The following is a 25,731-nucleotide window of genomic DNA, read 5'->3' as shown; positions in this document are numbered from 1 at the left end:
AAATGGCACGGCGGAGCCCACGCTGCTCTCCCCACTCCTCGGGGGCTCTCGATGCAGCCAGCGAACCCAACGGGCAAAGTGCTGCTGGGTTTTCAATGGAAAGAGAAATCCCACGTGCCGATCTGGCCTCCCTCCCCTACCCCAGCCGCTCTCCAGAGGAGGGGAAAATTCCTCTCCGTAGCTCGGCAGAGAGGAATTTGGCCTCGGCGCTGATGGATTGGGACCCTGGGGACCCCAAGGCTGCTGCATCCTTGGCAGCAGAGGCGCTGGAGCAGGAGCCGGCGTCCCGCCGCGCAGCCAGCGGCACTGCGGGACTTTTGCCTTTCGCCCTTGCTTCTCGAGCCAGAGCTTGTTTCTCCTGGCTGTCATGCGCAGCCTCTCCCAGCCGGTTCAGGGGGGTTTGGAGGAGCTCCCCTCTGCCCGCTGGCAGGACCCATCCCTCATACGGCTCAGGGAACCAGCAGGCCCCGAAGGTGCAGCCAAACCTCGCGCTGCGGCACCCAGGGGTCAACGGTGCTGGCAGGAGAAAAGCTTGCTGAAGCCCCAGCTCCTGGGGCTCGGAGCAGATTAACCTTAGATTTCAAGTAATAAGAAGAAAAACATAATTTCTCTAACTTTTTGGTGGCAGCAACAGCTTAAGAACAACTAGCAAAGCCCCAGAAGACTGGAAAAGGCAAGCAAATAAACCCAGCCCTGAGGTTCTGGTAATCAAACGTTGAGCTTTTTGCTGTGCCTCGGCTGTGCCCACGCTCGTGGTCAGCAGCAGGGGGGTGCTGGGCTCCTGACCCACGCCTGCCCAGCCCAGGCTGCCCGGGGAAGGAACCGGGACTGTCCCCAAGCTCCTGAGGGGCACGGGCTCTCGGGAGGGCAGGGAGAGAGGTAAGGAGGGATGGGACAAAGCAGTGCCAGGAGGAGAAGAGGCAGCTGTGGAGAGGGGCTTTACCGCACGTAGCTCACCGCACAGGAGATATGCAAAGCCTCAGCCCAGCCCGATGCCAGCCGTAGGCTTGTTTGGTTTCTATTGCCCTGAAACGCCGCTTTGCACCCCCAGCACCAGTCAAATGAGAGCAACGGAGCAAAGCACCAGCCCTCAGCAAGCGCCCGCCAGCACCTACAGCAGCAGAGGGCTTGCTCCATTTATAAAAAAAAGTAGAATTTAAGGTCTCCATTACGGCTAAGGGTCCACGCAGACCATTTCCAGCACCAGAGTAAATGGCACAGGCGTCTCCTACCCACGCCAGCTCCATCTCAAGCCACTGCCTGGAACTTCTGTGCCCAGCGCTATCGCTCTGCGACGCCGGGCTGCAGATAGCAACCTGCTGGGCTGGAAGCCTTAATTAGCTAATGAGCTCAGAGCAGTCGCAGTGTCTTTAATCCCGGAATTACACACTCTGCAGGAATGCAAAGCGCTGTTTTTATTAAACTGATACTCGGGACGAGCCTCGTTGGGTTAAAAATCACTGAAAACAGAAAGGATCCTGACGCGCTGGACATGAGTCACCTGGGTTACTGCTGGGGCCAGGCCCTGTTTGCTCTAAAAACCCCCATCAGCACGGCGGGACGGCGTGGAACGGGGCTCCCTCCGCTGTCAGAGCAGCGGGGCCGCCCGGCGTGGGGCACGGCCACCGCGGCTTTCATCTCCCAGGTGTTAATGAGAAAACCTCATCAGCATCCGAGCACCTGGAGGGAGATGCCAGGAGAAGCAGCAGGCTGGAGGCACCGCTGAAAACGCCACGCTTCGCCTTCCCCAGTCACCCTTTGGGAGCACCGGGGGCCTGATCCTGCCCCTCGCCGAGCCTGCTGCATCTGGTTAGCTTTAAGCCCTGCGAATCGTCACGGCGGGTCCAGCGGGGTTTGTGCTGCGTGCCGAAAAACCGAGCACAAAGTGATTCCCTGGCCTGTGGCCAGCGCGCTTGGCCTCGCACGAGGCTGAGCCTTCGCCGGAGGTCAGGGGACGCGGCTCCTCCAGCGCCTCCGGGCCAGGCACCCCTGAACCCAAGCAGGGACGACGGCCAGCTGGGGCTGTCCTGGCGGCGAGGAGGAGGAGGAGGAAGAGCAGAGCTCGCCGTCAGGCACAGGGCTGGGTCAGCCCCTCCGGCACACAGCCCGTGGGTCGGTCGGCCTGGCAGAGCCAAGGGAGTAAAAATAAAGTGAGCGAACGTGGCGCGGCCACAAAAACACAGCCTTGTCCCCGCGCCGTGGGGAGGACGCCGCTGTGCGCCTCGCGTGCTTCTCCTCCCCGCAGGAGCGAGTTCGTCCTGACCCGGCAGGGCTGAAGTTACCCTTTAACCAGCTGTGTTTCCCTGAAGTGCTCCACCCTGTAAATCCACCTGCAATCACAATTACAGCCACCAACGGTGGTATTTCGTGTTAAACAGCCAACTGCCATCCAGGCGGGCTTGCCACCGGCCCGGCCCCTCCACCAGCCCACAGTGCTGGTCCCTGAGCCCCCCGGGATGGTGGGGATGGGGCAGCTCATGCCCCTGACCCGCGTCCTTCTGCTCCTCTCTAGCTCCAGCCATTGGGTGCTGGCTCACTGGGGACACAAGGCGAGATGGGGACACCCCTGGCAGCGGTTTCTCCAGGGCTCGTGGCACCACCGCATCCAGCAGGAACCAAACCGAGGTCTCCCAGCTCCTCTCCCTGCTTGGCGCTGGTTTGGTTTGCACGGATGATGCCCGCAGAGCATCCCACGGCAGCAGCCGTTTCCCCATCGCAGACCCAGCTCCACCAGTTCCAGCTCCACGAGCACAAAGCCGCCAGGAGTTACTGGTGATTTGTTACTGGCCGTTTTCCCCGAGCACCAAAAGCACCGCTCCCTCGGGCACCTTTCATTTTCAGCAGCAGAGCCCCGCAGAGCCCTTCCCTACCTCCCCGCTGGGAACAGCCCTGAACGGAGCCCAGGGGGAAGAGGAGCCCACCCCTGGGTCCTGCACCTCCTGGGCAGCTTCCCCCGTCCCAGACCCCTTTTGGCAGCTCCAAGATGCCCGTCCCGCTCTCCCATCGCCACAAAGGGAACGCGATGGGCACCGAACACGCGATGGACACCGAACAGCCCCGCCAAGGGATGCCTCCAGCAACACGGCTGCCCTGACCCGTCGGCGTAGCTTCAGTGCTCAGCTCCTGCCCTGCGCTTCTTTCCTAACCTCTCCTTTTGGTTTATCTCTAGCATTTTAGTGACTTGGGGAGTTTTGGCCAACGTTCCCCCACTTAGCCGAGCACTGGAGCGCACACGAGCACTCCCCACCCTTCAGCGGTTTTTCCTCCTGCAGAGCAAACGCCCACTGCAGGCAGCATCTGCAGGAGGAAGGGTTTGTGCCCTGGGGCTTTTCCCTGGCGTGATGGGGCCACGAGCAGAACAGGCGCAGCCTGGGGGGCTGCAGGGCTCCCCCTGCCACCACCCCCCATTGCAAGTCCCTTGGATGAACGGGGAAAAGCAACCACTTCTTTTTTTAAATAAAGTCAAGGCTTAGTGTTAATGCGGGGCCTGATCCTGCTTCCCTGCTGCTTTTCAGGGCATCCTGCTCCCCGATGCACCGCAGGGCTGCTGGCCCCCCACACCCAGGACTCACAGGGGGTGCTAAAAGCCCCGCAAGACCCCCCCAAATGATAGGGCTGAGTTCTTCAAAGCGAGGACAGCGAGAACAGCCAGCACCCCGTGCGTCATCTGGGCCCGTTCCCCTGCAGGGCTTCAGCCTGGGCTGGAGGTGAAGGACTCCCCCGCTCGCTGCTCCTGGTCCAGAACCACCAGGGCTCGCTGGGTTTAATTCAGCGGCCGCAGAGCCCCGCACCCCGCTGCAGCCTGTCCGAGCATCCCGCAGCCGTGGCCACGGGGGCTGCCAGCACCGCTGCGCCTCCCACCTGTGGTGCCTCCGAGCACAGAGCCCTGCGCATCCCACAGCATCACCCGCAGGCACCCCCGGCCTCGTATTTAGGTGGCGTCCAAACCCACGTCAGCCAGGATGCCCCAAAGGCCCTACAAGTTCCCCTGGGAAGAGCTCACTGCCCTGCCACGACGGGGAACCACAGCGCCAGGACTTTGGGGTGCAGCCTTTAACTTTTGGGGCCTGGACACTCCCCGTGCCATCCCATATACACCGGGGATCCCACTGCGGAGCGCACCAGCCCAAACCCGTGCCCTCCTGCCTTCATCGAGGAAGGATGGAGGGAGCGCTTCCGCAGGGTGCTCAGCTGGGCACGCAGCACCCAGCCTGGGGCTGGCAGAGCGATTTGCCTTGCAAATGAGCCAAATGAGGTCCCAAACAGGCAGCAGTAGGGCTGGGGAGAAGCACTCTCAGTGAGTCACCCGCTCCCTTATCGCAGGAGTGATTTAAGGTGCGGTTGGGTCTCCCAGGTCGCGGGGCACAAGGGAAAAACAGTTTCAGAGGGTGGGAAACAACCCAGAGGAAACAGAGCCCTGGGAAAGCGAGGCTGCCCAGCAAAAGCTACGCTGGGGCCTGGGAGAACGGTCTCTCCAAGCAAGCCCTGCTTTTCAAATGTTTATAAAACTAGAGAAGCGTTCTGCAAAAAATAAAATAAAATAAAATAGAGGGATCTGGGGACGAGAGCTACAAAGAGATTGGAGCTCCAGAGTGTCTAAACACCTCTTAATTTGGCTCCTGGCGAGCCCCCGGGACATGCTGCGTGGGCTAATAACCAGCGCCGGCTCCCACCGGGATGGCTCAGCACCGCGCCGCCGAGCTCGCAGACCCTGCCCAGGGACATCCCCCGTGCTGGGAAAGCGAGCGAGCCGCCAGGAGACCCCTCCAAAAGGGACCTGGGGGGCATCCTCCCACCCGACCCGGCAGGGAGGGCTGGGCGCAGAGCGGCCACAGCCTGCACGCGGAGGACCCGAGGTCGGCACCACGCAGGTGGGCACATGGAGATTTTTGTGCCCTCGCCCACTCCCGCCCTGCAGTGGGGTTTTGGGCACCAGGCTTCGGCGGGCATTAAGCGGGAGGCTGCGTGTGCCCAGCAGTGGGTGCGCGTACACGTGTGGGCGCCGGTATGTACGGCTCCGGTTATACGCAGGCATGTGGGAGCAAGTGCATTCATCGCAGATTATAGAGCCAGGCAGCTCCTGCCCCAGGAATCCCATCCAAAGCAGCATTCCTGGCTGATCTCAGCCTCTCCTACATGCGCGATGGGGCAGGTGCTGGCACAGACCCACGTCCTGGAAGCACCGCCGGCACCGCTTGGAGCTGCAGGCAAGATTTGGGTCCCTGCTCTGGGCAGCCCAGGGGCAGCGGCGTTTCCAGCGATCCGCATTGTATCGAGGCACCCCACGGTGAGGTACAAACCCTTCCATGCCCAAGGGCACCCAGCAGCCCTGCCAGAGCCCTGTCCACAACAGGGATGGAGCATCTCCCTGGGCAAATGCTCCTGCTTAGGTACAGAAATTGCAGGGACAAGGGACAGGTCCCTGAGGTCCCTGCGTGTCCCCAGGTGGGGCTGCGAGATCCCCTCCTGCTCTGCTGTGGGAAGGGGCTGCAAGGAGACGGCTCAGCCTGGACCTGGCCATGCCCACACTGCCCCCGGCAGGGCTTGGTGCCCATGGGCCCCCCTGGGTGGTGACCCCGCCGCGATGCCTGCTGCGAGCTCGGCCACGTGGGACCACAAAGCGGGCAGTGAGAGCTGGAGATCTACCGGTGCCCGGCCCTGGGGACAGCCACCAGCAGCCACACGGGGCAGGGCTGGCAGCTCTTCTCCTGCCATGCCCCACAGAGGGACCGCGGCTGCCCAAACCCCATGCACAGCCCCAAGGACCCTCACGCTGCTTGAGCCCACCTCGTTCCCTCCAGTCCCCAAAGACAGGGAAACAACTTCTGGGCAGAGGGTGGGCTGCAGGACCATCCCCCCCCCCACCCCCCCAGGGCCACATCCTGCCCCAGCAGTGACCATCCAGGGCAGAAGGGGCTCCTTAGCTTGCCCCACACCTGCAGGAAGAGGTCCCCAGCCCCTGTTCCCTCCAGGGTCAGCCCCGGCACCACCTCCCCTTCCCCTTCTGCCCAGAGAAACAAACCCACGGTGCCGGGCAGGCTCCGGGACAGGGCTCACTCACCCCAAAGTGCTGATGAAGCCGTTGACCGAGCCCTCGGCGTACAGGGAGACGATGTCCCCGATGTGCAGGAAACTTGACATCTCATTCATGGTTGCCTTCGACCCGGCGCAGCGCCGCTTCTTCCCCAAATCACCTTCCCTCGCAGAAATCCACCATGGGGCAAGCGGGGCTCAAGGGAACCAGCCCAGAGGGGCTTTGTCCAGCCCAGGGGGGCTTCTTCCAGTCCAGGGGGAGCTTCTTCCAGCCCGGCTCTCGCCCCCTTCTTCTCGCCAGCTCCCTGCGAGCAGCGGAGGGGAGCGGGACGTGGGCACGGGCTCTCGCACAACTTTTACATGTGCTGGGCAGGACGCAAGCCAAGGGAGCCAGGGAGCCGCGGGCGTGCTGAGAAGAGGAGGAGGAGGAGGAGGAGGAGGAGGAGGAGGAGGAGGAGAGTGGGGAAGAGGCTCAACTAGAGGTTTGCATGAGATCTGTCCGGCTGTCCGTGTCTCCGTCTCCGCACAGCTTTCTACCTGCAGCCAATAGAGAGCAATCAGGAAGTCCTGCTCGAAAAAGCATGCAAATAATTTTGGCCTGGGAGGAGAACCGGAGCTGCCTGGGTGTGTGTGTGTGTGAAGGGGGGGATGCCCAAAAAGAGGCCCCACCCTCTGCTCCCCGCCTCCTCGCTTGGGGGAGCGTGGGCTGGAGGGGCACAGCACCCCAAAGCCGTCGAGCAGCCCCCGGTCCCCGCATCGCCGAGGCTGGGCACGCCACACTCGCAGCAGCCCGGCAGAAGCGAGCACTTCCACCGCACACCAGCTGCCCTGGGCTCACCCCACGATGCAGCTCCCCAGGGTGCTTGGCCCCCCAGCCCCACAGCAGAGCCCCCCAGCCCCACGGCAGAGTCCCCCAGCCCCGCCACCAGCCCCTCTGGGGTCTCCGTCTCGCCCCCCTGGCCCCGGACTCCTCTGCTTGGAAAAGCACCGGGTGCTTCCTTGCCAGCCGTGGGGGCTCTCGGGGTGCTGTCCGTGCACAAACACAGGAGAAAAGGGGAGAAAAGGAGGTGCTGGGAGCTGGCAGCTGCACTTTGCGTCCCTCACCAAACCAAATTCCCAGTGCAGGTGGGATGTGACATCGTCCCTGCCAGGGGGAAACTGAGGCTGCTGCGACCACCCCGTCCCACCCAGCCCCTCTGCGGCCGCCCCAGCAGTGAGGGTGCTGCTCCCACCGCCCCTCCATCTGCTCCATCCTCCCCAGGAGGAGACCCAGGGCCCCCAGCCCTCCGTCCCTGCTCCTAAGCCCCCCTTCAGGCAGCGCTCCCCCAGCCTGGCTATCCCGCACCACCTGGGAGCAGGGGAAAGCCCCGGGCTGAGGGCAGGGCGGCTCTCGCTGGATTTTTCTGCCCCAGGCAAGTGTTTGTGGCCGGACAGGCTTCCTGAAGCCCGGGTGCCAGCAGGCAGGTTCCCTGCTGGAGCAGATCCTGCTTCACCTCCTGCCACCTCTCTGTCCCCCTCGCACCCATGCGCCGTCACCCAAGCCTCCCCCAGCTGCCAGCCCCATCCAGCACCCAGCCCACCCATCATCGCCAGCAGCAGGAAGGGCCCCCACACACCCCAAAGTCCCTCCCCAGTGCCTAAATCCCATCAGGAGCCTTTTTGTGGTGAACCCGGGGCTGGATGAACAGCTCTGAGCTCCCGGTGTAAAAGGAAAGGGACCAGCGGAAAAGGACCACGTCCTCAGAGCATCTTCTGGACAGCACAACTGCCCTAGTTCCGCAATTTAATTAAAACTTGTCTGCTGTAAAAACAATATTGGAAGGGGAAAAAAAAGCATGATGCTTTTCTCATTTATTTCCCTCCTGTCCTCTTTCCTTGCAAACAAACACACAGGTTTCAGGAATCTAAACCTTGCCCTAAATAGTGATTTTTTTTTCCACGAGGAAACGGACAGGTCCCCTGGCAGAACAAAGGGGAAAAAAAAATTAGTGCAATTCCTTCGGGGGAGATGCGAATTCAGGTCCATCAGGATTAGCTGCGTTTTCAGCACAGGACAAATTTAGAAGCCTTTATCTCAGGGCAACAGAGGGGGAAAAGCGAAGATCATAAGAAAAAAAAAAAAACTCGCTGCTGCTAAAAGCAAATGAAGGTTTCACAACAGGAGCTCAAAGAAAGCCCCCGAGGAATCAGAGACCAAAACTTTGTGCACAAATCAGCCTCTCTGATCAAAGGCACGAGTGGCATCTCAGCCAGCACCGCGGTGCGCCCACCAGCATCATCAGGCACGGCCGGGCACCACTGGCCCAAGCTGGGCTCCCAACACGCCCATCCTCCTGCACCCCTGGGATTGCTCATGTTTGCAGAGCACCGGGCGGTAAAAATCCCTTGGAAATGCAAAAAAAAAACCAACAACAACTGCAATAAGCAAACATGCATCTGGCCTGGTTTCTGCCATCCAGAAGGATGGGGAGCAGCGAGGTGAAGCCCCTCGTGGGCTCCCTCGCACCCCAGAACAGGAGGCAGCCCCGTCCCCACGCTGGGGGTGGTGGGCACCGCATCCAGCCCGCACTCCGGGCCTTGTGTCCCTGCTCCGGGCCTCGTGTCCCCGCTCAGCTCCATCAGGGACAGGGAGCAGAAGGCGTTCTGGGGACGTACCCCTGCCTGTTCTGTACCCACCTCGATGCACAACCGCACGGAGCCATCACGCTGCCAACCCCATGTGTGCCCCCAGGGTGGTCTCTGGGCTGCTCCCAACCTGTAGGGATATTTTGCCACAGGTGCAGACCCCAAAATGCTGGGGGGAGCTGCAGAGAGGCTGCAGCCCCCAGGTGAGCGGAGCGGCCCCGGCCGTGGGGATGCTCCCAGGCACACGCAGCCGAGCGGCTGCCTTGCTCCCCCCACACCCCGGGGAGATAGAGGAGTTAAAAATAAGAGCGTTTCCTTCCTTACCCCCTACTTTAGGCCACGCGATAAATAAAAACTGGGAGTTTCTGCCTCCCGGAGAGGAAGCGGCTGCGGAGAGGCGGCCGGTGAGTCAGGCCAGCAGCAGCCATCCCCGCTCCCAGGCACAGCCTTCATCCCTGGCGGGGCTGGGGCCACATTCCTTTCACATGCTGAAATTGCTCCTTTGCGGGCAGCCGCTCAAACTGCGGGGCCACTTCCCTCCCCCGGGCCCCCCAGTCTCGTCCGCAGGATGCTCCTTTGGCAACGGATCCCCTCCACCCACACCTCCCGCACGCCCTTCCCACGATGGCCCTTGGCTGCTGGGCTTTGTGGCGAGAGTTCCCCGAGGCTGCAGCTGCACCGTGTTGGCTTCCCGATCCTCCGAAAAGCTGGACAGCCTCAGAGCCCCCCCCCCCCAGGTTGGGCAGGAGCCCAACTGGAGCTTGAGTTTGGCCAGAGGCTGTGGGAGCAGGAACACCGCTGGCCATGCGGTGAGGATGCCAGGCAGGTCGTGGTATCCAAGCAGCATCTCAGAGCCCTGCTGGATCTCCTCGGGCATCCCAAATCCAGGCTGGGAACTCAAGGGTGAAGCCGCTTGCAAGAGGAAAGCAAAAAATAACTGTAGGCTCCTTTGTTAGGGGAGGAAAGAGGGAGACACTCAGGCCCTTGTGTGTGGAGCGGGAAGGCTGTCAGCAGATGCACATAACAGGGGGATTCTTGGCCAGGAGGCGACTTTGCCCCCCTTGTCCTGTGGGCGCCGGGCACGCTGACCCCGCTGCTGCCCACAGGCACAATGCAGAGGCCACCCCAGGGTCTGCACGGTGCCCTTCACACCACTGCACCACCCTCCTGCACCAGCGACCCCACAGAATCAGGCCAGGACCGACTGCAGGCTTCAGCTGCCAGCAAACAGGAGATGCTTTTCCTCCTAGGTGAGGATTGCAGAGCCCATTTTAACCACCATCAAAACAGAAACTGCCCTTTTGGTGCAGAAGATGCTACGCGCATCCGGGTGACCTGGTGACCCCAAATCTCCTTGGTCTGAGCTGCAAACCCAAACCCCAAACCTCCCCACCAGCAGCCAGCTGAAAGGGGACCCGAGGTCTGCCGGGGCAGGGCTGAAACCCCCGCAGACAACTTCATTAACGGCACAGACGAGGGCCAGCTCCCTCCTGCCTGTCCCATCTGTGCCTCTGCTCCCACCCGGCCGGCCCCGGCGGTGGCAGCACGCAGCCTCGCGGGAGCAGCTCCCCAAAATAGCTGCAGACTGAGTGACTTTGGCCCACATCCTCAAAGGTGTCGTGGCTCCAGGTTACGTGTGCTAACCCCTTCTGACCCCACAAGGGTGGCTGGAACCCACCGGTGCACAAAAAGCATCCCTTGCACCAACCCTGGGCTGACACCAAGAAGACAGAAATGATGAAGACATAGGAAAATAGGGAAAGCAATTCCTCCAGTCCTACCATTACCCCTTGCCCATCCTCCTGTCCCCCAGGCCCACCCTGCCCCAAGGAAGGGCAGGCAAAGCAGCCAGAGCCCAGCAGAGGGGAAGAAGCCCCCCCAGTTCCACCCAGCCTCCCCAAAAAGGGTTAAGCAAAGCCGGCTTGAAGACACTTTGTACTTGGGTTTAAAAATACAGCCAATCCCCCAGTGGCGTAGCTCCGTGTAAGTTGCAGGTATATTTCCACAGCCGAGCCAATAACCTTCCCCGAGGGAAATTTAGGCTTTTTATGATTAAAAGGGGAAAAAATAATAGTGGGGAATTAAATATAGTACAGAGCAAGAGAACAATTAGCAGTTGCCGTTAGCGACACCGGGCCGACTTCGGGACAAACGCCGCGGCCGTCTGGGGAGCAGCGGGGCCAGGGCAGCACCCAGGTGACAGCGGGGACCAGGGGCACCTTTGGTCCTTGGTCGAGCCGACCCCACAGGGCCCTCGGACCCAGCATGCAGCCCGGTGGGACCGGCCGCACCTCACAGGCACGATTTTTTCTCCTTTGGCTTTATCAAGAGCAAATGGAAGTGTTTGCACAGGCCTGTAACTTCCCTAATAAGCAAACAGAGGTTAATTGTGGGGTGGAGCAGGGTCTGGGGCTACCAGCTGTACCCTTGCTGCAGGCCACGAGGGCAGACGGTGGCAGGGATGGGGTGGGCGAGGGATGAGCCCCGCTCCCCATCCGTCCCCACGCGTTGCCCGAGAGCTGGGGCATTGCACAGCCGCCCTCGCTGGGCTGCCCAGGCACGGCCCCGGGCTCGTTGCCTCTTTGTGGCTTCCACACAAACTTCTGAGCGGTTGCACAGGGGGTTTTGCCCCACATCGGCCACTCCGTCACCCACTACAGTCACCCCCATGTGACAGCATCACTCGCAGCTCTGCCGGCTCATCTCCGAGGGCACGCTCAGATTCACGCCCTGGGCAAAACCCTGTTACTTCCCCAAGCTCTTCTCAACAGCCTCGTGTAGCCCCCATTGCTAGGCAGTTTTCAAGAGCAGCCCCAAGACCTTCTGGAAGCAGATCAAGCCCTGACCGCACGAGCTTGGCCGCGTTTCTGCCCCTCCACACTCGCTGATCCCAGCCCCTGAAGAAACCCAGAGGGCTCTGCCGCAAGCTCTGCTCCAGCCCGGAGCCTCCCGCGGCACAGCCTCTGCTTTCAATAGCTCTTCGGGAGATGGATTACCACTCCAAGCAGCATTTCCTCTGCCTCCAAGTGGGCCACGCAGGCCCTCTGGCCTGGCTTGCGGTCAGCGCACCGCGATGAATGAACAGCGCGGCTTATCGCAGCGCAGCCGGGAAGTGCGCTGCCGCCGCGGCTCAGGGCGGGCACGGTGCCCACCTCCGCGCACAGCCAGCGGTGGGACAGGCTCCAGCTCCAAGCTGGGGACTGGGATGCTCTGCTGGGCTGAACTGGGGTGTACTGGGAGGGTCTGGTCCAAAGGGCAGCGGGTATCGTGGAGAGAAAGGACAGAGCACAGAGGAACCAGCTTCCCACAGCAGGCTTGTCCTGCCCCGGCTTCCATTTCCCCCCCTGTAAAGTTTCTCCTAAAATGGCTGATGTGAGGTTCTACCCTCCTCCCCGGCTTTTTTTGAGGCAAGTTAGTGCCAAGCAGCCTAATTACAGCCTTCGCTGAGGTAACCACGCGCTCTGCTGCTGAATGAGAGGCTGGGTTACCGTGTGGCTCGGGGCCAGGGCCAGCTGCCTCCCCGGCTAGGCCCAGCCACCGCCTCTCCTCCGTCACACCGGTCACGTCCCCAAGGGACGGGGGGGTGACAAGCAGACGCCGTTTCCCTCCGACAAGGGCGTGCTGAGCACGGGAGCTGAGCACCGGAGCGTGCAGGCAGCCCTGCCCGCAGCAGGCCGTGCTCACGGTGGGTTTTATGGGCTGCCTTAATGAGAGGAAACGCTGCGAGCGCGGCCGTGGCGCAGCTCCCAGATCAAAGGAGATGCTTGGGGCGAGCTCGGCGATGCCGCGGTGCAGGTGGCTGCAGGAGGGGGATCCCATCCGCCTTCCACCCTGTGCCCCTGTGTCAGGGCTGGGGGGACATGAGGACACGGGTGTTTTCTAGGGCAGGGTCAGCATTGGGATCCCAACTATGGGAACTGGTGGGGAGGTGAGTGCATCAGGGCTCTGCTGTGCTCCGAGCACTGCGATCTGCCAGAGCGAACCCATCGCGGGGCAGCAGAAATCCCTCAGCAGGAGCACGGGGTGTGACCGGCTGCTGGGGCTGGGAACCGAGGCACCCCCAGAGGCAGCCAGCACAGCAGTTACCAGCCCAGGCTGCAAAACACGTTTTTGCTTTCGCTCCAGCAGAAACCTGTCCCCGGGTGCACCGGGGAAAGGTCTGGATGCAAATGTAGGAGCAGAGAGCAACAGCAGCAAGGAACGCTGCTGCTCGCAGAGCACGCAGACCATCAGCCCCTTGCACGCAGGCTCAGGGGCCCAGCTGCTGCCATGGGTGCAGCTGAGGCTCCTCTCTCAGACGAGCCCCAAAAGCCCTACACGGGGCAAGGGGAAGCCTTCCAAAGTCACAACCCCGTGCATGTGTCCCAACACAGCAGAACCCAAACACACCAGCTGCTTAGGAAAGAGCAGTGTCAGACCCCACAGGGTGGGTACTCACAGTTCAGGACCCACTGTGTCCTTGCTTAGAGTCAGGCACCACAAACCACATCTGCCCCAGAGCTACAGCCCCTCCAGCCCCATATAAAATACCTCCCCCCCCTCCAGCTCCCTCCCTTTAAAGGCACACCTGCAGTTAAAGCCCTCAGGGCTAGGTTCACTGCCCCACTCCTGGGGGCTGCTGGACCAAAGTTTTTGGCTTTTTCCTGCTTAAAACCTGCTCAGCATAGAGAGAGGAGGAAGATCAGGTGTGCAGTAACGATGTCTCTTTGGACACGTCTCCACAGGTGTCTCGGGTGAGGGATGAGGTCCTCGCTCCCAAAACCACCTCATCGTGCTGGGGGGGTGAAGAGAAGCTGGACACAAACCCCAGCAGCAATCACCCTACGCAGTTTCGTGGCGGGCAAACCCTCCCAGCAGGTCCAAAGCCACTTGGAGGAAGCCGCCCAAATGGCACCAGGAGGATTACCAGCAAACCAGGCTGGCAGCCTGAGATGTTATTTCAAGGGACAGGCCACCAAAAAAGAACATCCATTCGTGAGAATAAAAGTTGCTGGGTGTGCTTGAGGAGCACCAGGGAGGGATCTTGCTGCTCTGCCTGCTTGCAGCCCAGCTTGCAGCCAAGGGCAGCCCTGGTGCAGCCGCAGTGCCACAGGACCCCGGCGTCCTCACACCCCGGCCGTCGCCGCGCGCCTCCTCGGGCTGAGTCACGCTGCTGGGTCGGGGTGGTTCCTAGGCAGCTTCCACCGGCACAGAGGAATGCATTGAACAAAGACCCGAAATCCCTGTTTGCTGTGGAGGGAAGAGTTAGTCATGCCCGTGCTCCGCGCTGCTGAGTCACCCTGCGGCCGCCGAGCCGTGGGATACGGGACTGGAGAGGGTGGGAGCGACTGTTTGCTGCCTGGACGTGTAAATCGATCCGGAGGCTGTGCCGGTACTACAAACCAAGCCAAGAGGGGAGAGGAATAGTTGGCAACAGTTTATAGCTGTTAAAGAACAGAGAAAGGGACCTTGGAGGTATTTTATTTGCAGGACTGGAGCTGGCTTTAAAAATTATAGGTAATGTTATATCGGGTTTTATACACCACCAACAGACCCCAAAGCTCTCTTACATGCGGCAGCAGATGCTGCTCCTTCCTGCCTGATTCGGAGCAGCAGCTGGGCCCCGATTTCTGAAGGCATCAGCCCCCTGGCTGGGGCTCGGCTCAAGGCGTGGGGCACAACCGGGGAGTGGATGAATTAAAAATCTGCCCAGGCTGTCCCAGGAGCAACGCCGGTTTTGTGCAGCTAATGAAAAACCCGCACAGAGGCAGGACACAATTGCCTTGTTGCATTTTTAAACTGGGACACAACGCACGTCCCTGCTGGTAAAGCGGAGTTTTCTTTATCATGGATGCCAGTTTACCGTCTAGCGTTTAATTTTAACACCAAAGGCTCAGCTCTCCAATGACTAACGTTTCCTTTGATCAAAATCATGGCTCTGGTGAGCAAAATGCTCCGATGCTGCTGGGAGGGAGCGTGCCCAGCCCAGCTGTGCAGCGCAAATCCACTTCCAGCGCCCGGCCCTGTGAAGGACGTGAGTGCTGGAAAACCTGGGGGTTTATCTGATGGGGTCGGTTGTTGCTCCTTATCCCAGCCAGGAGCATGTCTGGGGCTCAGCTTCGTGTGTCTGGGTTACCCCAGTGCGTGTGCCCCATTGCACAAGCCCAGTGAGTTCCCCTGGGAGGGGTGCGGACAGAAATAGGTGCATCTACGCTCTGCGTCTGCAGAGGGACTCAAACCTCTGAGTGTAAAGCAGGAATTACATCTGCGTGTAAAGGCAGCCCTGGGTCCCGTCCTGGGTTCTGGAGGAGGCAGGGGAACCGGTCAGCCCGTGGCCTGAGAAATTCCTGCCCACAGGCTGCCTCAGCCGCTCGCCTTCGGAGCTTGAATCATTTCTCTCATTCGCTGCACAAGACAGATGATTTCCTTGAAAATGGACTCTTTGTTTCACAAATATTTCTCCCGTCTTGTCCGGGACTCTGAGCCTTCTTTGTTGATGAAATGACAATCTCTTTCACAGCCCCGTGATACCATCAGCAGAGAGAGGACTTTTGAGGCTGGGCTGAATTGCGAGGGAAGAGCCTAAGTGTATGCAGACACCCTGCACAGAGGAAATGCTGTGTGTGCTAGAGCAGCTTTGTTTTTGAAAAATACCAGGCTACGTCCTTGGTGGTTTCAAATTTGGGGCACAGATTGTCTAGTTGTTCTGTGATTTTGGAGCACCTGAAATAACGGGATCTCAGGCTGGAGGTGATCTCCTAGAACCTCCTTGCTGCCACCACAGTACAAATGGGTCGTAATAAAAAATAAATTAGTGTGAGTCCACAGAAGCCAGCAGAGCTCTATCCCTTTCAGAGGCCGAGGATCCAGATGAATATTTCATTGAAAATATCCTATTACGCTGGCTCATATCATTGGAATATCTGAGTGTCTCACATTTGTAGTGCAACTTTACGACAGCTTTGTGAGGCCTGGAAATCTCAGACTGAAAGTTATTCCAGGCGCAGGCCATCTATTTTGCTCCGTCTTGGTGCAGCATCTCATGCAAAGGAGAGCACAGCAGGGACTTTGCGGTGCTCTCGCAGACCCAGAATAAGCAGAGTGAGACCTCGCGTCTCGGAGCACGGCTGCACCGAAGGAAATTGGGTTGAGGCTCCCGGTGCCAGGGCAGTCCCACCAGCACATCCGTCTCTGCAGCCGGACAAGCTGCAGCAGTTCCAGCCCCCTGGCATTGCTGTTGGCTCTGCTGTCGGTGCCTGGGAAAGTGACGAGGTTTGCAGCAGCTTCTCTACCTTACAGGTTGCGAGCAGCCTCGCTTGCCCTAGCACCCCGTCGGTGTTTGCAAACAGCGTTCTTAAAATACCTCGAGCAGGATGTGGGAGCATCACGTGAACGTGCAGCTTCTTGTCAAGGTGATGGGCCCAGTTCTGCCCTCGAAGGGGAGAGCAGAACAACCCGAGGACGGCTCAGCGAGGACAGCTCCACGTCCCACCCGTGCGCAGGGACAAGGGCTGCACCGACCAGGGATGCTCGGATGCTGTGGAAATGACTCTGACATCTCTGCCAGACCCAATTTGGCAGATGACACCAGCTGCTTCCCAGGGAGGTGTGCGTAACCCTGAAACGAGCTGCTCTGAAGTGAGTCAGCCAAGGCAAACCCTTCCTCCTAACACCTCCAAGCTGGGCGCTGGTGTCTGACATATGACCTGGCAGAGAGAGACTGCTAATAATACCAGCATTTTATATAGCGCTTTTCTCTGGGAAATCTCAGGCTGCTTTATACAGAAGTCAGGTTTATTTGGAGCTCAAGGCTTCTAGGATGTGTCAAGGACAGAGATTTGGTACCCAGAAAGGCAATGTAGGAACGACCTATTGCCACAAGAGCTCTGCCAAATCAATTTAGTAAGAAATTAATGATGGCTCTGGTTAATTTGCCACTGTTAGGATCCAGAGTAAAAACCCCAGAGATGATCAGAGAGGGAATTCATCTCTCATGGGATGTCCCAGGCTAGCCAGGAGAGTTTAGGTGCCACAGCCCCATTTTGTGATGCGCTCCAGGGACCGGCAGGAGTGCGAGATGGCTGCGAGAGCATCTCGAGCCGTGCCAGGAGAGCCCTGGCTGCTCGCAGGAGGGCCGAGCTCTGGGGCTGCACCCAAAGCAGGTGCCCAGCCCTCGGGGGAAGTCCAGGGAAGGAGCCAGCACGGCCTCCCGCTGGGAATCGCTCAGAAATAGTCCTGAGCAGCGCAGAGGAACGCCTGGGGAGAGCGGGCGCGTACACGGCGGGCTTTGTCTGGGGCAGGTCGGCTGGGTGTGTGCTTCCTGGCATACAATTCCCAGATTAGCAGGAGCCGGGCTGCCAGCAACTCCTCCAGCCCTGCTCGCGCAGCCCGGTCATCACCAAGCCGCTGGAAATCACTGCCGAGGTCAGGTCCAAGCACCCGGTGCTGCCAAATGTCTCGGGATGGCCACAGGGGAAGGGACAGAGCGAGGACACGGTGTGCACCGGCACCGTGCACGGGTGGGCACGGAGCAAGCAGGGCTGGACATGGATGGGGTGGGATGCTCATCCCAGGCACCCAAAGGGTAAATGAAGGAGCAGGGTGGCATTTCTCCACCGCACGGGGACAGGGAGCCCCAGCCCCTCACCAGCACCCCTGTACGAGGTCGGCGTTACCTCTCAGCCCCAGAGAGGGGAACAAGCACAGGCCGAAGGATCTCACCCCTCATTTTGCAGTGGGTGAGGCAGAGCCAGACCTGCCTTGTCTTACCCCCCAAATTAAAAAATTAATAAATAAAAGCCTTGAAAGCCACAGAATAACCTGGCAGACACACACAAAAAAGCTGGAGGGCGGGAGGAAAAGAAGAAAGTAGGAAAAGTAATTTGACACAGAATTGTTTAATAAGGGAAAGTAAATAATCAGAGAGAGAAGCGAGAACAATTTATTCACACTAAAACTGAATCTAAAAAAACTTCAAACCAAACCTGGCCGTGCCAGTCTGGGCATGGGAGAAAGCAGGAAGGAAACGGGGCATGTGCACGAAAGACAAACAGGGGGGAAGAAGAGGAGGAATCTGAAGCAAGGGGCTCCTCGGGGGACAGAGGGGAAGCGCTGGGGTCTCCTCCAGGAGGGCTGGTGGTGCAGGCGGCTCCACCAGGGGCTGCTCCACATCCCTGCCCGGTGCTGGATCTGGGGAAGGAGAGATGGGTACACCTCAGGGTGGTGATCCCGAGCAGCTCTGCACCTCCAGCATCACTCAGGGCAATAGCTGGACCCATGCCGGCACGCTGCAACCAACAGCAGGCAGCCAGGATGCTCCAACCGACTTCAGGCACGTCCCTGCCTCATCTGCCCGTGGACCATGCTTGTGAATGGGCATCTGCTGGCAGAGACCCCCCTGGAAGCTGAAAGGAGCTGCTGTGGGCTCAAGGATCAGCCCCGTGCCCTCACAAGGAAGGACAGAGACGCTCCAGTGTCCCCATTAAGCTCTGGGAGCCTCCCTAAAAGCTAGAAACCCCGCGCCTGCCCACACACTGCAGAGAGAGGTGGCTGCAGAAAAAGCCAAGCAAGGAGGAGAAAAAACAAACAACCGAGCAAACAACCCGCTAAAACTCCTGGCCCGCACGGTGCGAGACAAAAAAAAACGCCTCCACACATTTTTCCAGCAATATTTAAGAGTTCCCCATCCCCCCGTCGCAGCTGCTGAAGGCAAGGCGACTCAACGGGGTTTGGCACGAGGGCGGGGAGGGGAGGCAGAGCAGGGACCCCACGCACCCCGACTCGCAGCACCCCGCTTCCCCGCCTCGCAGACGCGCTCTTCCTGCAGGCAGAGCGGAGGAAGCCGCTCTTTCCTCTCTCTGAGGCTGTCCCAGCCTTCGGGAGGAGCGCGCCGGTCTTCAGAGGCATTTGGGAACACGGCACTGAGCCCTGCAGGACCGGGCAGGAGCTGTTGTGGCCTTGTAGGAAAGGGGAAACTGAGGCAGGGAGGTGCAGAGCCACACTGCTCAAAGGCAGAGCCTTAAAACTAGGCTCAGCTGATGGCTGACCTCGCTGAAAGGTGCTGGTGTTTCCACAGAAACCCCCAGCTTTACCAGCACGGGGTTGTGGGGCTGACACCATGCATTTTAAGCACAGGAGAGATGCCCCACGACGGCGCACCGAGGGAATATTTCCCTTGACCAACCTCACCCTTATCCAAGGGCTCCTGTGCCGCTTGCTCCCAGCTCCACCCGGCTTCTCCCAAAGCAGCCAACGGTTTCTCCCAGTCTGTCTTCAGAAAACCTTGGATGAAGAAAGAAATATGACAAGGAAGCAGTCACCCTGCGTATGACAGCAAACTAGACCAATGCTCTGAACGTGTCCCCGCAGCAGGAATCAGCTGCAGGCACCAACTGCTGGGTCACACCAGCACAGACCTGCAGGAACAAGGCCTGGATGTTGGGCTTTCTTTAATCAATTTGATAAATCTGGTGTGCCTGGGAAGTGCCTTGCCTCGAGCCTCGTATTTTCCTTGTCCAGAGCCCAGAGACAGCACAGCTGTGACGGACTTGACACAGAGACACCCACGGGGTCCGAGTGGCAGCTGCCTGCTGTGGGGAGCCGGAGCATCGCGCCTCCAGCCTCAGCATCCTCCTGCCTCCTCACCCTGCTGGGAAAGGCTCGCCTGGAGCACGGTGACTTGCCCTTAGTCACATCCTGGCCAGTTCAACCAGGCTGTGCCGAGGTGGATGGAGGCGTGGGTGCTCCGTGCTGCGCAGCGGGCTGACCGCAGCGGGGTGCGAGTCCCATTTCGGCCAAGAATTCGGGGGGAAATGAGCCTGCCTCCACGGCCACACAAGGCATGCCATGAAGCCTGCGTGGCCCAGGTGCATCCACCCGTGCCCCTCGATGCGCCCCTTCCCTGCTGTCCCCTGCTCCCCGCAGCCAGGAGCGGGCACCCGGCGTGGCCCCACGCGTGTCCGCGGCAGCCCGGGTGCCTTAGCCCGGCTCGGCACGGTTTGAAGGCTGACAGTGCCACCTGGTGCCGCGAGGGGATGCCGCCGCCCTGCTCCGCGGGCTGACAGCGGGGGGACAGGGTATTGGGGTGCCCCCCAGCAGGACGGGGCCCACCTGTAGGCAGGGAGCGCGGCGCGGGGCTCTGCGCACAGCTCCAGCGGCGCGGGGCTGCTGTCAGCCGCTTCCAAAAGCGGCTCCTCTTCGCTCTCCAGTCCCAGCAAACTGCCCGAAGCGTGAGGCTGCAGGGAAAAAAGGAAAATCAAGGCCATCAGGGTTGATAAAATGCCTCCACACCAGCTTGATTCCGATGTAACGCCATTTCCAGCGGCTGTTTGTGATGAAAAATGCTAGGTTTCCCCACCACCACCGAGCCAATTTACCAACCATCCATCTCAGGAGTGCTTCACGCAGGTGAGGGGATCTCTCCTGGTACGGATGGGAAACTGAGGCAAGCAGGGGAAGAGGCTGGCCTCAGGTCACACAGGGAACAAGAGACAAAATCCAGCAGGAGTTTGGCTCCGGGCTCCCTTACCCTAACCCTTAACTTAGCTCTCGTCCCCTTTATTTCTCCAGGCAGTGGCAGGATCTGCAGCACGGTTACGCTGGCTGGAAAAGGAAATCTATTAAAAATAAATAGCAATAAAATAAACTTTCTAACGGGTTCAGGCAGTTCCCCAAGACTGCTGTTAAAACACTGCCCTGGAGTCCCCCTCTGCTGCCTGGAACAAACCATCGACCGTTTTCTGCGCTGATTTAGTGCGCTGCACCAGCAGCAGAGAGGGGGCCTGATCTGTCTGGTGTCTCCGTGCTGCACCGTTCACACCCACAGCCACGCTCCGACAGAGCAGGTTTATCAAAGCTGTATTAAAGCACGAGCCCTCCAACACCCCAGCTCCTTCCTGCTGCTCCCCCAGATCCCGCGTCGGCACCTCTCCGAGCCCTGGCCCCGCAGCTGGGGGCTCGGCTCTGCTCCAGGTTTGTGCCTCTGCCGCAAACCTGCCCTGGTTTTGTTGTCTGGGTTGGAGACACCCGCCCTCCTCCACCCGTGGCCTCACTTTGTTCTGCAGGTACTAGGGGAAAACACCAGCATCCCCAGCCAGACCGCTGTCTCAGATGAAGACCGAGTCTGTAGGGTCGTCTCTTGTTCTATTTGGGATCGATGTGTTAGATAAGTTATTGCAACGGGATTGTCAGACAGCAAGATCATTCTGCACACGCAGCTCGCTCCAGGGCTGCTGGGTGACAATTTGCCCCAATTAAATAACCATGGTCACAGTGGGGGCTGTAAGGTGACCAGGAAGGGAGTCCCAAAGGCCTGGATCTTGCTGCTAGCCCCTTTTCCCACCCATCCATCTCTTTTCAGCAAATATCCCAACACCCATCACAGCCCTGCAGCATCCTGAGACCATTTCCTTGCTCAGCTGGAAAGGACGTGGGGGTGCAGAAGAGCTTCAGAGACAGCCCTGAGAGCCCACAGCTGATGCATTGGTGCTTGGGCAGTGCCAGCACTGTCCACGCTGACCCCTCCCTACACCTCTGCTCAGGTCTGAGGGCACTTAGACGTGCCCAAAAACCCTTCTCACCACCTTCACCCCACGCTCCGCGTCCTCTCACCAACCTTATGCGAAGCCCGCTGCAGCCTGTTCATGCCGATGAGCCTGTTCCACAGGGGGAGCTCTGCTTTGGAGGAGCCTGCACCCCGACCTGCTGTTTAAGACAAGGCCAGAGAAAGCAGTGACTCCCCAGAGCTGCCTCCTGCCTTCCATGCTGCCCCTGGCACGGCAATCAGACATTTCAAAGGGGACTCTGTGCCAGGCCCAGATCCGCCAGTACCAGGAAAGCAAATAGACCTGCTGCTGGGCATGCCTGGCACTGGAATCACTGGAAAACAGGCTGAGGGGCCCCCTCCCATCCCATCCCCATCCCCATCCCACCCCTGGTTGATTTTCAGCACTCTCTGCTCAAGCCCTTGGGTACTCCCCTGGTGGTCCGGCTCCCTGGGGGTATCCCCCTGGTTGGCAGCCTCCAACACGTGGTTTCGATGCCAGCATTTAGCCAGCAGACAGCCCGCAGCACCGGCCCCTGGGCTCGTACCCCAAAAAGCAGCATACAGACCCGGAGAAGGGCTACCAGAGCCTGAGACCAGCCAGCTGAGAGCCCTCAGGTTTGTGTGGAAGGAGGGGGTTCCTTGCCCTCTAAGCCACCCTCTCACCTTTCAGCAGCTGCCCTTTGTCCCATTCAGCATCAAAGCCCACAGAAAACATCAGCCTGGGGCTTGCAGAGCCCGTAACGTCTTCATCAGCAGCACCCAGACCTTGGAGGAGCCCATCCCTGGGGGCAAAGCAGAACTGGGTATGACTGAACGAAGGCAGGAGCAGCATGGCCATTTCGGAGCCCTCTAGCAGCACAGTTGGACCCGGCTGCACCCTGCCAGCAGCCAGGAGAGGTCCGGGAGCGCAGAGACTCCCGATGGGTGCAGAGGTTCCTGATGGGTGCCACCGTCTGTAGGAAGCAACCTGGGGGAGCCTCAGGGAACGGAGCCTGCCTGGGGGTACAGGACACCCTGAACCACCACACGGGTTCGGGAAGCCAACTGGGGCCTTACTGGGAGTGCTGGGCTCATTTCGGTGTTCTAAGTAGCAAATAATAATAATAAAGGCTACTGGCTTTTTATAATATCCAACTGAGCAGCTTTCTGCAAAGCATCGCCTGCTTGGGATCTGACGAGGCTGATGCAGCCAAGGAGGCTTCACCGTATCCCTTCGGACATCTGCATCCACGAAGACACGGCACTGAAGCGACTGTGGCCTCGTGCCACCCCTCACCCATGCTTACATCTCCAGAGCTTTGTCCCCGAAAGCTTCTGCCTTGGCCACCCCGCCGGCTGCATCCTTCTGGGCCACCTCCAGCTCTGCATTGCTGGTGCCGGCGCTCAGGCACCTCCTGCTGCTCCCCAGGGAGCCCTCCAGGCTGAGCTCCCGCAGCTCCCCCAGCAGCACCTCCGTGCCCTCCCTCTCCGCATCCCCCAGGGGCTCCCAGTACGGGGGCTGCTGGACCCTGGGCTCTCTGTGGGCAGGTGAGACCCGCTCTCCCTGCGAGCCGCCGGGGTCCCTGGTGGTGCCTGGCTCTTGGCGCTCTGCTCTGGGCCCCTGTGTCCCCAGAGCGCTTCGGTGGTAGCCAAAGAGCCCCCTGAGGAGCTGGAGCAGGGAGGGACGGCTGGGCACAGCCTGCGGGGCATCCATGGGTGCTGGTATGAGCAGCGGGGCCGGCCGGTGGCACAACGGCTGGGATCGGGATTCAAATCCAACGGCTCCAAACGGCCCCGGAACACGGAGCTGGGCTCTGAAACGAGCTGGGGGGGGAGGATGGCACTGAGGGGGGCAACACATGCACAGCCTGGGGGTGGAGGAGCAGAGGGACCCCCAAAAATGAAGCCTCTCTTCTACCCACAGCAACTCCCTCCCGCTTCATGCCCACCTCCGCCGTGGCTTGGCCCAGCCCGGGGGTGTTGCAGCGTTAAGGGAGCTGGGAGGGGGCTAAAGGCACAACACCACGGCCAACAAGAGGCTAAACCACTACTTCTTCAGGCAGCAGATGAGCAAATGACTTCATAAACGACTTTTAAAAGGAGTTTGGCACCGCACTGCGATACGTTCACGACAACGAGGGCAGCAGCAGGACCAGCAGCAAACCCAACAGCGCAGCTCTCCCCTGGGCACTCAGGCACGGCTTCAGAGTTTTCCTAGGGCTGGGATCACAGGCAGGGGCATGATGTCTCTGCAAAGTTCCTGTGCTCGGCAGAGCCGTGCTGTAGCTGCAGTGCCACCGGCACGAAGCTTTCTCCATGGGTGCAGCGAGGCCCTCAGGGCAGCTCGCTGGGTGGAGTTTGGTTTGGCTTCTACGCTCAGAGTTTCTCCTGGCTGGCTCTGCCAGCGTCTGCTCACCCGTGGATCTGCTGCCCGTCGGCTAGCCCACAAGCTCAGGCTGCAAGAAGGGTTTCTCCCCCCCGAACTCATCTCAAACTGCCGTGTCATCGTGATCAGTTGAAACTGAGATTCTCCCCCCCCACACCCCAGCTGTGTCCTCCTGTTCCCTTTCCTCTGCCATCGCCCGGCTCAGGCAGCCCAGCGGGGTTCCCACAAAGCACAGTTTGCAGCCCTCCTCGCTGCAAAAATCACCCCCTCTCATCAGCCCCTTGTTCCCCGTGGGGCAAGAGGAGGGCTGGGAAGGCACAGCTCGCTGCAGCCCCCTTGCCAGCAGCAGCCCAGGTTTAGGCTGCATCAACCAGTCGGTGAAATCACTCCCTGGAAACGCCACGAGGCTCCTTGTGAGGTTGTTCTGCACCTTTGTGCTTACCCCAGCAGAAGGGGCTGCAGGAAGCCAGGAAATTTTCACATCTCCATCTGCAGCCACAAAGCCAGCTTGGAATTTCTTCCCCATTCCTTCTACATCTTAAAAGCACTGCTGTACGAAGCAGGGGTTTAGACCCCGTGTCAAACGATCCCCTAAATGCTTGCCACCACTGTTTCCCAGTGCCCATACTGGCCGTTCCCATAGCAGAGTTAGTGCTTTCACACCGATTTCCCCCTTGCCCCCAGTATCTCTCCCCTCTTTAACACTCCCCAGCAGCCGTTTGCAGACATCGCAGCGCCTGCAGCCCGAGTGCCTGCTCCTCAGCCCCCACAGCCCCTTTGCTGTGGACACAGAGGATTTGTCCCAGCCTTCAGCACCGCTTATTTCTCACAGTTTTCCCTGCTCAGATTTATTCAGTTAGGAAGATCACGGCGATCTGATGCTCGCCAAGTACCACTTTCCCAGCTGGTTTCAACAGCCATGCCACAGAGGCATCATGCAACGGACCTGAGGTGGAAGAAAAGTGGTTTGCCACAAGGAAGAAGGATTTTAGATGAGATCCCCTTTTTCAAAAGCTCTCGCCAGCACCGCCTTCTAGTGAGGTAATACAAACGAGGGATGGCAAATCTGAAACGGTGGTGAACTGAGGAACAACCCGGGTTGAGGCAGTGTTGCAGAGAGAGAAGTGCAGGGTTCATCTCTACGGCATTCATCCCCTGCAGTGCCTGTGCTGCTGTACAGTCTGGTCAGGTTGATGGTGAGGCCTCGAGACCCCCAGGTCCAGGCATTTCTCTGGGAGGAAGGCAGAGCCCTGGCTGCCAGGCTGATGGGGACAGGCCCTGATAGCTGCTGCCTCACCTTCCTCTGCTCCATGGTTGCGGTCCTATCTCCCCAGAAGCCATTTCTGAGCAGGCACAGCTCTCCTGGGCCTTGTTCCCCAAGGTCACCGCAGGCATCCATCGCTTCCCCCATCACAGCTGGCTTTTTGCTGGTGTCCAGGGGACAAGGGCAGCTCTGGAGCCACGGCATCTGGGGGCCACTTCCCCAGCAAAGCTCCAGCAGGCATTCATCAAATCCTTTCGTTCTGCTCCCCTGGGCAGGGAACATCCCACAGGACACATTGTCCGAGGACATGAGCAGTGCTCCTACCATGGGGCAGGCAGGTAATTGGATAATTAGCAATCAAGCATTCAAACCAGCCCCAAACCCCTGCTTATCTGGCAGCTCGCAGCCCCAGCAGCAAAGCCCTTAGCAGCCTCCTTGGGGAAAAAGTTGGGGCAGCTTTGGGGCTGAGCCAAATAGCCACCCCTTGGGGAGCTATCTTGCTCTTCAGGGTGAATCACGCCCTTTCCCTGGGTTTTTTTCCTAATCTCGGTGGATTTCAGCTTTCCCAGGTGCGAGGCACCTCCGCCACCATGGACCCTTTCGGCCCGGTGGCCCAAAAGAGAAGCTTCCTCCTGGAAACCTGAAATGGTCTGAGGGCTTTAACACAGCTCCTGGCCCTACCTGCCAGGGGAACCCGACGCAGGGCGAACCTGCAGCCTTCCCAAAGGGAAAAAAAAAAAAAAAAAAAAAAAAAAAAAAAAAAAAAAAAAAAAAAACACTGGAGACCCCAGGGGAAGCAGAAGACACCACCCAGGGAATCTCAGCAAGCACGGTGCCAAGGAGCATCGCACCACCCCTACACCGCTGGGCTCAGCACCCACAGAACCCGGGTGCCCTGCAGCTGGGGGATGCCCTCAGCCG

The 25,731-nt window shown here is 59.7% G+C and overlaps 2 protein-coding genes across 2 annotated transcripts in view; both read right to left on the bottom strand.

Annotated features, from left to right (window-relative positions):
• ITPR3 (inositol 1,4,5-trisphosphate receptor type 3) overlaps nt 1–6,657 on the bottom strand; it is a 39,578-nt gene extending 32,921 nt beyond the window's left edge. Inside the window, exons 1-2 of the mRNA XM_035347081.1 lie at nt 6,290–6,657; nt 6,062–6,248 (exon numbers count right to left, since the gene is read on the bottom strand). Coding sequence (XP_035202972.1) covers nt 6,062–6,150 — 89 coding nt within the window. The 5' untranslated portion in view covers nt 6,151–6,248; nt 6,290–6,657. The remainder of the gene's footprint in view (nt 1–6,061; nt 6,249–6,289) is intronic.
• A 12,668-nt stretch (nt 6,658–19,325) lies between these two features.
• Nucleotides 19,326–24,879, bottom strand: LOC118178655. The gene is made up of 4 exons (XM_035347377.1): nt 24,844–24,879; nt 21,845–21,963; nt 21,251–21,339; nt 19,326–19,871 (listed from the first exon to the last, which is right to left on the bottom strand). Exons 2-4 carry the CDS (start codon nt 21,894–21,896, stop codon nt 19,326–19,328), a joined length of 687 nt encoding a protein of 228 aa, XP_035203268.1. The 5' UTR covers nt 21,897–21,963; nt 24,844–24,879.
• Nucleotides 24,880–25,731: the final 852 nt, after the last annotated feature.

This window comes from Oxyura jamaicensis, chromosome 26 (assembly GCF_011077185.1).
Source record: "Oxyura jamaicensis isolate SHBP4307 breed ruddy duck chromosome 26, BPBGC_Ojam_1.0, whole genome shotgun sequence".
NCBI classification, from domain to species: domain Eukaryota; kingdom Metazoa; phylum Chordata; class Aves; order Anseriformes; family Anatidae; genus Oxyura; species Oxyura jamaicensis.
The sequence above is the reverse complement of the archived record's forward strand: the minus strand, read 5'-3'. Positions and strand labels throughout refer to the sequence as shown.

Coding starts and splice junctions, on each gene's coding strand:
- LOC118178655 (XM_035347377.1), bottom strand. CDS start 21,896: ATGTTTTCTGTGGGCTTTGATGCTGAATGGGACAAAGGGCAGCTGCTG. Junction 21,340..21,844: donor CAAAGGGCAGCTGCTGAAAG/GTGAGAGGGTGG, acceptor TGTCTTAAACAG/CAGGTCGGGGTGCAGGCTCC. Junction 19,872..21,250: donor TGCAGCGGGCTTCGCATAAG/GTTGGTGAGAGG, acceptor TTTTCCCTGCAG/CCTCACGCTTCGGGCAGTTT.